Source organism: Gavia stellata, chromosome 2 (genome assembly GCF_030936135.1).
Source record: "Gavia stellata isolate bGavSte3 chromosome 2, bGavSte3.hap2, whole genome shotgun sequence".
Classification (NCBI taxonomy): Eukaryota; Metazoa; Chordata; class Aves; order Gaviiformes; family Gaviidae; genus Gavia; species Gavia stellata.
Genome location: NC_082595.1, coordinates 56,228,952 through 56,241,283, shown reverse-complemented (window position 1 = coordinate 56,241,283; position 12,332 = coordinate 56,228,952). Strand labels below are relative to the sequence as shown.

Below are 12,332 nucleotides of genomic sequence, written 5' to 3'. Positions count from 1 at the left end.
CAAAAGAATAATCAGAGAGGCATTTCAAATGAAAGACTGTCGCTGGGTCCTCAGACTCTGTATTAGCTATAGAAATTGCTAAAAAGTAGTGCTCAGAATATATAAACTTTTTTTTTTGTTAGTCTTCTGATTTGTATAAAGAAGAAGGCAAACAGAAACACACAAAAACTGTGATACATAAACAGTAGATGTATCATATTTTCATTTTATCAAATGCAGATGTGCAACTACTTTGAGTTAATTTGGATAAATACAGAGTGAGAAAAATTCAAATAAAAAAGTCATCTCACCATGTAGGTACAGAGTCCAAAGCTATAAAACGCAAATGTAAATAAAAGCAACTGTTACAACAGGAAGCAGCTTTTGCCTTTCTTGGATATTAAAATAAAATAAAAAAAATAATAAATCAGACTACATTCAAAATACAATTTTCTGTGCTTCTTTTTCTTTATGTGTCTTGTATCATGATACATACTTCCTCAACTGGATTGCCTGCCTCAAGTTCCATCAGGTTTAACAGTCCTCTTTTTTTTATTTTTTCATTTCCCACTTACTTCCATTCCTACATCACTTTTGTTCTCAATGAAAGTAACAGAAATACATCTCAAAAAAGATGCAGACGTGTTTATTTGCATTTTCATTTGTTTTCAAGGCTGGCTTTTTACTTCTGCAATAATGAAATTGCACACGACTCTCCACTGAATGAAAGCTTTCATAAAACTTTCTCCCATTTGTTTTATGACAGCAACATTTCCAGGGTATACATTTTTGCAGTGACTGCTTCACTCTGGAATACACAGTAATCACATCATTATTCATGCCACTAAGTTTATGTCTGCTTGATGTCCTAGCCTTGTTCTTCTGCATCATTCTTCCACATTAAAAATGTGGTGTAACAAATAAGTGTTTCAGCAATGACAGAGCTACTTCTTCACATGCAGAATCAAGTCAGACTGATCTGGCTGGGGTTACAAAAGGAAAAAAAAGTGTTAAAAACCTCTAGGACTTAAATTTAAGGAAAAAATATAATAGAAAACATGGTACTTATATAGTTAAAAATCCTGATTTCTACTACTGCACATAAACTTTGAACTTGATTCAATTTTCCTTTTTATTAGCTTTCTGAGGATCCTGTGTTTCTGTCTTTTCTACATCAAAACGAGAACAAAGGATAAAGTAAGGCCTCATAATTTGATAAAATTACTGAGGCAAAATAATGATGAGGCAGAAACAGTGCTGATCAAAATGCTGAGCTGAACTAGTGTATTGGACAATCCAAAAGCACACACTACTAATAAAGGAGCTTGCAGTGTGGATGGATGGGGTAAGGGTCAAGGAGAAAGTTTCTTAATGGCCTCACTAATAAATCACCGTATGACCTCCCTGACCTTCCATGAAAACCAACCTATACTGCCATGGGTCATGAACAAGACTAGAATACCTCCAGAAATATTCCAGCGCCAGAGAGTAATGCTCACATTCTGCATTTAAAGCATCATTTGATTTTCCATTAAATGTAAGTTAAAACTTTTCTCATTAAAAGAAAGCATCTTTAGAATAACCATTTTTTAACATACCAGAATGAGTAATGGATGCCATGGTTTCACTGTTCTAAAGGGGAAAGCTACATATGCATTGTTTCCACCAGTTGTAGACTTTACTCCCTCATCCTGGGTATTCTCCTAGTAAATCCTCAGAAGAAACACTGACAGAAGTAATTTCATAGAGTTTTGGTTGTTTGGGGTTTTTTACTGTATATATCTTCCTTTAAATAAAAATATTTTTCTTTCAAAATTACATGTAATTTTCAACTTTGATACATTTATAATCAACTTTTTTTACTCTCATGCTTGTCACCTGGTAACCTGGTGCTCAAAATTCACAAGACTGCCAACAAAAGTGTTATCTGATACAATTTGTAACACACATTAAAATTGAGCTAAAATACATTTTAAAGCATTTAGCATCTTCAGAAGATACAAAAGCATTAAAGTTTTAAAATTATAGTGAAATTTTAGATATTTCACTTACTTTTACCTAACTTCTACCACTGACAAAGCTAAAAACTAGACAAATTTAAGAGAGTGTAGATAGTCCTACTTCTGGAAAAAACTGGCAGGGAACCAGCTTTCTCAGTCATCAGGTCACAGAACTCTAGTCCGTATTAAAACATCTTCAAGGTCATTTGAGCTTGATATTCTCTTGACTTGTCATAAATGCATACTAAAGATCTCCCATGTAGTAAAAAAATAAACAAGTTAGAATACCATGGAAAGGAAAGTGGAGTGTGGGCTCCAGAAATCTAGATCGCATATAAGTGAGGTCACGCTGTCAAGTCTGATTGACCATAAGTGTGATGGGGATACATTTCTGCTTTATTCAAAACATAAATTGAAAGAACGACTACCTGATAAAATATACAAGGGTTCAGTAATGTAAGCCAGACAGAACAATCAAATATGGAAGCCAAGTAGCCTTCTGAAAATTTACCTTATTTTGAAAAACAAAATTATATTGTCTAACAGGTGTCAAAAATACTGTCTGACAGCCTTCAGTGAGGATTTCTTCTAGCTTCAGTTCACGTGTGCATTTAGTACATTACGCGTACACATGCATCAGAGTTGGCTAAGTTAGGCAGTTTTGTAAGTTCCTCTCTCACAAATGGCTCATCAATTACTGTTAGAGTAAAAATAAATTACCAAGAGTGGGGAAATAAAAAAAAAACCACACCAGAAAAATGGCAAAATTAATATTATTCTCTAAATTAGCATCTTTTGAGAGTTGATTAGTGACAGGAATATCTATATATATAAATACATACATATTCACATAGCAATATAAATGGTAAACATTTCCCAGGAATAATATAGTTCGATATATTTCACCTCCTTCAAAATATTAAAAATAGCAAAAATATCTTTACTTGTGAAAATTCTCATCTGTTTCCTCCAAATGCAAGAGAATCTCTTCTGCACATTCTACTGATGGGGCTCCAGTGATTTTTTCCTTCACACTCTGCAGCAACTGTCTAAGCATAGACTGTAACAGAGCTTCATCTTCACTTGTAAAGTGAGACATCTGTATAAAGCAAGTACAAGAATAACAAGCTTTCATAGTTCTGGAGGTTTTTCCTCCCCTCAAGATGCTAAGAAAAACATAAATCCCTTAAATTGCCATTTTTTTCCTGTTATCAACAACATGAGATTTTCTATCAAAAGACATGATCACAGGCAGGAAATATTTGATAGAGATTATCTTCAGATGAAATGGAAACAAAATAATCAAATTAGTTGTAACAAACCTCCTGTTATCTTAGTACAACATTCTTAAACAAGATACTGCATTAAGAAAAGCCTGAATATTCCTGTTCATAGTTGCTTGAGGACTTGCCCATGAAATAGGCACAAGACTACACTGCAATTTAAAAAAAAAAAGGGGGGCTTTACAGATGTAATGACTATATCTTGATGAGAAACCTCTACAAGTCTCTCAGCTGCTTCTCATCCACTATTACTACCCAGTTCTGATTTTTTGGATCCCTCTACTCAGAGCTGTTGCTGTGCCCATAATCGAAGGTGCTGGCAGCTTTTGCAAGGGCCAGGTGGAATTATCTGAACTGTTTAATTTCCCTATGGTTATCAACTGCAGTGACCTGAGAGAGTCCTGTCAATTTAACCCTACAGCTACTGGGAAAAACTGGGAGGAGCAGCAGCAGCGAGAAACTGGAAACATCTGTCAAGTCCAGAAGACAGTGTCTTATCAGTTTGATTTTTAAGGGTTGCAAAAAAAATCCAAAAGCTCCATTTCTCTCTGGATTAATTAACCTAAATTCATGGCTTAAACTTCTCTATATGCCAAGGAATACTTCCAACCCCCAGTGGCAGTTCTAGCTTACATATTTCTAGTCTATTTGAGGAAGAATGATTTAGAGACCTTTGACTTTTTTTTAAAAAAAAAAAGGTCAATCAAAGACTCTCTAAGCACTTATGAATAAACAATATGCACACTTGGAAGAAACAATATAACAAATCACTTCTTCAGACTTAAACACTATTAACTAACAAACAAATCAAAGCCATATAGCACCAGCTGGAGGAGTTACCCTTTATGAAAGGTAACAGTTCCTTAAGTTAGCAGTTCTCTGTGGTTAAGTAGCACAGCTGCTGAACATTTTACTTCGATCAAACATAAATTAACATTAACTCAATCATCTTACTAGAAACAGCATTAAAATCAAATAAATAAAAAAACCCACCCACAAATCCCTTGTAATAATCTTAACTCCCTGATTTGCAGTCCTCTTTCTTATAGTCTCAAGATGTTTAATCAAAGTCAATGCATTTTTAGGTCTATATAAACCACTCTCATAACCCTTACATTTTGACCTTAACATTGGATAATATCCTAATCCCCTGCAAAAAACTCCACTTAGTATTTTGGTATAACTAGACATTTTAGAAAGTGCAAGTATACTGGCAATCAGTGCAAATTATTCAGAAGGACAAATCATGAGAATATAGCAGTTTCACCTCCAGTTTGCTTTGAAAACTCTTATTTGACTTATGTAATCACTAACAGAGATACTTATCTAAAAATTAATTTGTAAAGGTTTGTGGTTTGTTGTGTTTGGTTTTTTGGTGTGTTTTTTTCCCAATAGGCATATTCCCCATTCAGTTTCCTGGAAAAATTTAAACGATCGTTTTCTCCCTAAAAAACCTTACCCCAAGCTCAGTTTGTGCTGTCTTTTCAAGTTCAAATTCATTTTCCCGGCACTGCCCCACAACTGCAAAGCCTGCCCCAAAACCCATGGGCTGATTCAGAAGCAGGCTGTTCTAGCCAGCATTTATCCTTACACAAGCCTTTGCTGGAGCAAGGCTTTGAACAACAAAAAAAAGGGGGTAATTCTAGCAACAAACCAACGACAGCAGTTAACAGAAAGACGAGCAGTGCGAGAATTCCTACCCCTTCTCGATTTTTACCGTCAGTCATTCAGCTATGTATCAATTCTGGCAGTAACCTGATTCCTAATGACAACTCATGTATGAGAGCAGCTTGTCTTTTTCAAAGCGTCAGAAGAGGCGAACCCTGACCAGGTCCTTCTCTCACGCTATCGCTACAAGCACAGAGAGGCTTTCCCAGCCCCAGGCACCGGTTTAGCACCGCGGCCGCCGCAGCCACCCGCGCCGGTCCCCCCCACCCCCGCCCAGGAGGTCTCCGAGGAGCCACCCCGCCCGGCCCGACCCGGCCCGGCCCGGCCCGCACTTCCAGTTCCGCCCAGCCCCAGGCTCCGGCGGCCCAGCCGGGCCCCGCCAGGCCCCACGGGTTGTGGAGAGGAGCGTCGCCGTGCGCGGCCCTCGCCGGCTCTCTGCCCCTGCACCGAGCCCCCGGGCCAACGGGAATCACCTTGAGGCGGCGGCAGCCCTCCCCGTCGCGGCGGCCGCGCGTCTCCCCGGGCGGCGGCCCTTAGCAACCGGCAACGCCCGCTGCCGAGTCTCGCAAGGCCCTTAGCAACATCGCGAGAGGCCGGCGGGACGCGGGAGGGCCGGGCCGCCTCAGCCGGCCCGCCTGCTACCCCTGCCCGGGCGGGGAAGCCGCTGTTGCTGTCACAGCGCGCCCCGAGGCGGGGGTCTCGGCCCTTTCTGCCTCCGGGCCCCCGCACCCTGTTAGCGCCCTCCGTCGCCGCAGGCTTCCCCGGCTACGGGGGCGGCTGGCGGGAAGGGCGGGAGGCCGGCAGCCCAAGAGGTGCTCGGGCGACAGTTCCAAGCACGAAAGGGCCTCCTTTGCCGCACGGAGGCTGGCCCTCGCGGTCCTTCTTGGCAGCGCGTCTTGGTGATCTCTGCTTTGTCGGCCAAATTATGTAAAACGAAGGTGCCGAGCAATAGCACTGACCTAGGAAAAGATTGATCTGCACTTTCCCCTCTTTCTCAGCGCTGTGATGAAGTACCCTGCACCCAGGCGACGGCAAGGGAAAACCCACGGCCTGGGTAACTGGGAGAGGTTTATCAATAAGGGTCCCCCCGGCAAAACCCATGAAACATTCATCCGCAGCCAACTTGGCTCTCGCAGTCTTCAGGTTGGTGTGTCAGGGCTCACCTCTGCCCGGCCCCGCATCGCGCCCAGCCTTCTGTGTGGCGTAGGTTTTCCACCGAAATCAAAGGAATGTACTCATTCCATTACTCCCAATTTACATCGGCAAGGGAGCAGATTGTCTCAGTAAATAAAAATTTGAATGGCAAGATATTTTCCAGTGCTCTTTAACCCTCCATCCCCTCCTGGGATGGAGGAAATATTACAAAAAGAGCAAATAGGATTCTTTTCCATTCAACAAATAAAAGCATAACAGAAAACAGCGAAAGCATTTTGATTTGAAATAATTTTCCATTAGCTTAGCTATAACAAGAAGAAATGAGTTATAATAAACACCCATAATGATGTTTGACAGTGCTAGCGTGTAAGGTGGCACATTGACATTTTTATCCCTCACTCTTTATGTCAGTAATGCTAATCTTCCATGACAAAATGTTATGTAGGTGGATCTGTAGCCCTTTCAGTTAATAGAGCGCTGCACAAAGGCAGCCATCCACTCTCTCACAGGAGAACTACTAGCATGTTGGGGCCAAGCATGTAAGATACGGTATTTTTATTGAAAAATAATGATTCAGGAATTGAAACACAAATCCATCTTAGTGTTAAGTTCCTCAGAAACAAGATTTTGATTAGTAGCAATGGAGTCTGTGGTACATTTAACGTTGTTCTCTTCAGCGCTTTGAAGTGGCCAATGCCCTCAGGTATCCACAAAATAAAAACTGGAAAAATCATCTGCTGACTGCTGCTTGCAAACGATCCTGAGTAGACTCACCAGAGTCCTGATAGCTCGGCTGTGCACTCCTCACATCTTTTAAGTGCTAAGTGCACTGTTTGGAATGGGCTACAAGTGACAGCACCTTATTCTTGGTCCAAGCCAGGCTCCTCTTTCACAGGCAATAGAGAGGTTTGCTTCTTTTCTGTCCCCATCCCAACTGAGAAGTGCTGTGCTGTGGTACTATGCTTCTAATTCCTCTGTCACTTCAGAAGTGCTGATTCAAGTGACAGCACCTCAGTTTCATGGCTGGTATGAAATAAAGAAATTCAATATACATAACATTCAGCACTCCTAGTCCTTACTGAAAAAGCCTCAATTTTAGCATGCCTTTCCTATCTTATAAAACATCTTACAAGACAAATTGGAGTTGTAGTGGCATCACAGGAGGATGTTCTCATGGTACCTGTGGTGCTTTTGAAATCCTTCCGTTCCTTTCTACTCTTCCGCTTTCTGTGTTTCATCCAGCTTCTTTTGCCATATGTTTTGCAGCAATTGGAACCTGCATCCCTTTCTCCTGAGCTGGCAGATCTCAGGTGCCATTTGGCATCATTAGGGTGCATCCAGGCAGATATCTTCTGAGGGTGATACTCTAGAGTGAGCATCACTATTCTGAAGTGCGTTATATTTACATGGATGGATGTCAGTCACTTGAGAGAGGTTGCAATCATTGTGAAATTGCTCATGTGGATTTCACACTGGTGAAATTCCACTGCCTCTTAGACAAAGGCATCCTTTTCAATGGCAAAAATATTCCAGATGTTCTCTCCCAGTTGTTCAAACAGGAAAGCCCCTGGCTCCTAACCCTAGCTCAGGAAGACATGAGATACAAACAAGTCCTTTTAGGATTTCAACATTTGTAGAAAGTCATAGTGCTGACTTCTATAATTTTAGAAACTTAGACGAAACGGCAAATGGACCAGTTCTTAGATGTGTAGCATATAAGGTAAGCAAAGTTTCAAATTGTGAAATATTATAGGGATGTGAGTCATTTAAGTATTACAGAGAAGTTTAATTTTCATACCTGATTATTAATAAGAAGATTCTCTCCCCATACCTTGAACATGTCCCAGAATTTGAATTACTAGTTTATTCCAAATTTCTGTAAATTTAAAATGTTTCTTCAGTGTCTCCAATGTTGCAGTTCAGAAAGGAGGAAACCGTGGGCAACAAAGAAATCTTTTTTACAGCTAATGGCACTAGTGGGAACATCTGGTCTTAGTGCTAATGTCATTACACCAGGGACATAATTTCTCTCCTTTTGTCCCTTTCTGCTCTGTTCTGCCCTGCCATCTTCTCTTTTCCTTCATCATAACTGCCCACAAGACCACCCTTTTGTGGATGGCACACAAAGGTCTGGAGAGATTTTGATTTTATGTAGTTGATACACAACATTAGTGTCTCCAAGAATGTTTAACTAAGACTTTCAGGAACTCAGTAGGACCTTTGTTTTAGCAAACTAAAGGAGGTGTTTTTTAGGATCTGATAGAATAACTTCCCATAACCAGGATGCATTGAAATCTCACTTCATGCTTTTCCTTGGCTGATATAGTTTTGAAAGGGGTATATACCAAAGAACTAAAGGGGAGGGGAAACAACACTTGATAAAAAAACAAAACCAACACTCTATACTCCATTCCAGAGCTAAATCAAGACCAGGAGGAGCCAGGATAGCCTTATTTTAAGAGTTTCCCAAACTAGGACTAAGATAGATATGAGGAAAGGAAAAACAATTGTGAAATCTGGCTCTGGACATAACACAAGAAGCCTATCCCACCTTTCTGAATACTCTGACATCCCTCAAGCAGTTCTTGAGCCCCCAAATAAAAGATGAAGACACTTCATCAACCCTTTTATGACCACTGTGGCATTTGTTGCACTCTTACATCACTACTAATGGGAGTTTCCCAAATTTGGAGGAACAATGAACATGTTTTGAGAGTTCATTAGATCATAATCTAATCATAAATATAAAAAAGGAAACTGCTTAAAATATTGCTGCTGATGGGAAAGTCTTTTTAAATAATCTCCAAAGGAAGTTTTCTATTTTGGAGACCATCTGTCCTTTCCTCCCTGTGCACTCTGGGGAAATACTAACCCATTCCTAGATGTTTCCGTTAAAACAAACAATAAGGAATCGGTGGGTAAATGGGCATGAAGGTCACAGGCTGGATCACTTCATTCTATCATCTCCACTTGGAAGGCCGGTGTTAAAACATACCTATACAGAATTTGCATTGGTTCCATTACCAAAAAAAGGAAGTAAACTATCATGATTTTAGTCTAAAGTTACATCGGATGAGTTTGTAGCTTACTAGTGAGAGCTAAGCTGATATAAACTACGTGTAAGCTCTTAGAAGAATCAAAAAATAAAATTAGGTCCATTTACTTAATTGGTAATTAAATTTCAGTTATGCTTATATTTCATAAAGACTGAAGCTCTTACACCGCTATTCCTGATTTCTTTCATCTGAGAAAAAGAAGTGAGAAACTGTCAGGAAATCAATAGCACTCTCACATAACGTTGTAAAGCACCAACTCGGAACCATCCTCCCCAATAACAATCAGCAATGTTATTGATTAAAAATCTAACTTAGTGAATACATAGACTATGATTTTTCCATCGATATTTTATGACTCAGTTTTCAATAGATACTCTGCGTGTGGTTGTAAACGTACTGAGGTTCAGTACAGGCGATAAAATTTACACTGCAACGCTAAGTAACTGCCTCAATGAATCAAGGACAAAATAAGCTTCAATGACAATATAAATATCCAAATGCCAATAAAATGATTTTCTGATCCACAAATCTTTCTTGGTGAAACTTCAAAGAGCTAAGGACATATGTGTCACTGGCTGTGATTGGCCTTAGGCAAATCTTTTAACATTGGACTTACTTCTTTATTGGAAATTGAGGACAATAGAATTATCTTTATATGCCATTATGAAAATTAATTTCACAGAAGTACAATATAATAACAAAATGGCATCATAAATCTCTAAATTATTTGCCATTTCTTTTCTAATTAATATTTTGGTCTTTTTTTATCATGTGTTTCCTGAAGGTGGCAGCAATATTCAAGAGTTGCATGGATGTATGACTTTTGAACCTATTGACCTGGAATACAGCATTTCTTTCAATGTAAATGTATTTGTATTTATGGCTATTTATAATACGCTAAAATCAAACTTTGATGGCATAGATAAGTTGTGGACATATGATGTACAATATCACCCAGAATATGAAGAAAATATGTTGACCTGGGGCCATGGGATTGCTTATTCTTTTGTGTGGTAAAAATTCAAAAGCTAAAGGAATATTCCTAAAGTATTAAATATTTTTAATGAACATCTTACTGTTGCTTGCAGTTAAAGTTATCCATTTCATTGACTTCAGTGAAGTCTAGATCATGTACGTTTTCTGAAGTGAACTGTTAGCTCATTTGTGGGCACTACATTAGCACTTCAAAACGCTATGAATATTATCTGTGATCACTGAGGGAAGATTATAGCCTGTCTATAGGGTTCCTTTCAGTTCCATTCCTCCATTTGATCTTAATCATTTATAATCACTGCTAGGGTCGCTCAGGCCAACTGTATCTCACACCAGCATGGCAGGGTGTTAATTCAAAAAGAATCTTTAACACTTCTCCTTTTGTCTTACACTCAATACACTTTACATTATTGTGAAATGTTTTTGCTCCTGAGGAGGGGCAATAACATCGACATTAGAAATAGGAAACAATTTAGAGAAGTCTCTTCTCCTTTCATTTTGCTAGCAGTTGCCTGGTCAGGGACTTGCAGATGCCAGCTACAGTCTGAGTGGAGAACGATGGAAGCCATCAAAGACATCTCTGCAGCAGGGCTCTCCTCCCCTTCGTCTTTCACCCCAGGACTGCGTAATGTTAGGTGACTCTCATGCCTGCAAGTCTTCTGTTGGCTCCAGGTCTGCTCTTACAACGCATCCAGGACAGGAGCCCAAGTTCTGGTGCTGCTGTCCCAGAAAAGCCACTTTTGAGGAAAGAAATTGCATAGCTGCTGATGGTCGTGCTGCCAAAGGAGGTGCAAAATGGAGGCAGAGGCTTCCCTGTAAGTCTTCACTGGTTCAAATGGACTTCCCAAATCCTCTTATATTTTCAGAGATTAATGTCTCGTCCTGAGAGAGAAGTAAGGAAGAAATTGCCTTTGTTTTAAATGTGATCTCCCTGCCTAAATGTGCATGTAACACAAAAGCTACAAATTTAAATTATGCTAACAGAGTTTATTACACTGTGCTTCCTAAGGAGTCTGCTTAGCAAACCTGGTGGCCTATTTTGTAGTTGTACATGAGGATTGCTGTGCCTTAGAATTGTCTGTCTTTCTTCTTGTCCTCCCCAATTGCTATCTGTGCTGCCTTGCAAAACAGTACTTTGATATCCTGAAGTTGAATATTTGTATAATTGCTTGATTTTATGCTCATCTTTTGTGCAGTATCGCTGAAGTAACTTCCTCAGATTTCCTCCCAAGATTAGCATTAATTCCTGCACCTGTCACACTGATGTTTCAGAATTCATTCATCAGCTCTTCTGATCTGCTGATGTGGTATTCTGCTGCAGATACTGACTGCTATTCCTTTTTGGATTTCTATCTGTCTTAGATTTCCCTAAAATTTGTCATTGCTATCACTTCCTTTATTATACCATCTGTACTATTAAGTCTGTATAAGTGGTTTTCTGTTGAGGCACCACACCTTCTTTATCCTCTGTTTTCCATCTGTCTTCTGAAAATTGTATCTGTCCAGATAAACTGCAGCTCTCATTACCCAATGGCTTATCCTGCTCTAGTTCTGAATACCACTGTCAAACACAATACAATTTCCTCCCTGCACCATCACACCAAGTGCTTTCTGTAATCTTAATATTTGCAGGGAGTCAAATACTTGAGACATTTGCTACGTAAGCTGTTGTTTTATATTCTTTTGTTACTATAAGTTATAGTCTTGTTTTTAAGGGTTTCTTCTAGAAGTACAGATTAATCTAGCCAGATATGACGCACAGAAAACTTTGTTCTCTTCATTTTTGGAATGCTGTAAAATGCTTAAGAAGTAAGCAACTCGTGCTCTTTGCTGCTCATTTGAAGCTATACTCTTTTGTAAGACTTGCCGACAGAATTTGGCCCGTACCTTGCCATGCTTTATTCCTCTGTGTACTTTCAGCAACATGAGATGTGTGCTTTGTTTTTCAAATATTTTGTGTCCTAGCAAATTGTGACCTCCTCAGACATCAAAGTGATGTTTTAAAGAAATAGTAAAAGCATTGCTTCTTAACAACACTGTTTATTTAAATTCCAGAAAGCACTTTTTTAACTTTTTCTTTTATTTCAGTTAGATAATGTCTGGGATCCTAACATAATTTTACATCTGAGAAAAGTTTTTGGAGCTTCTCTGAACAAATACTGTGTCTGGAGTAAAGAAAGATGGGTGAAGAAAAACAC

The 12,332-nt window shown here is 39.4% G+C and overlaps 1 protein-coding gene across 1 annotated transcript in view; it reads right to left on the bottom strand.

Annotated features, from left to right (window-relative positions):
- The window catches only part of TBC1D32 (TBC1 domain family member 32), an 83,772-nt gene extending 80,694 nt beyond the window's left edge, over positions 1 to 3,078 (bottom strand). The window contains exon 1 of the mRNA XM_059833332.1: positions 2,924 to 3,078. Coding sequence (XP_059689315.1) covers positions 2,924 to 3,078 — 155 coding nt within the window. The remainder of the gene's footprint in view (positions 1 to 2,923) is intronic.
- Positions 3,079 to 12,332: the final 9,254 nt, after the last annotated feature.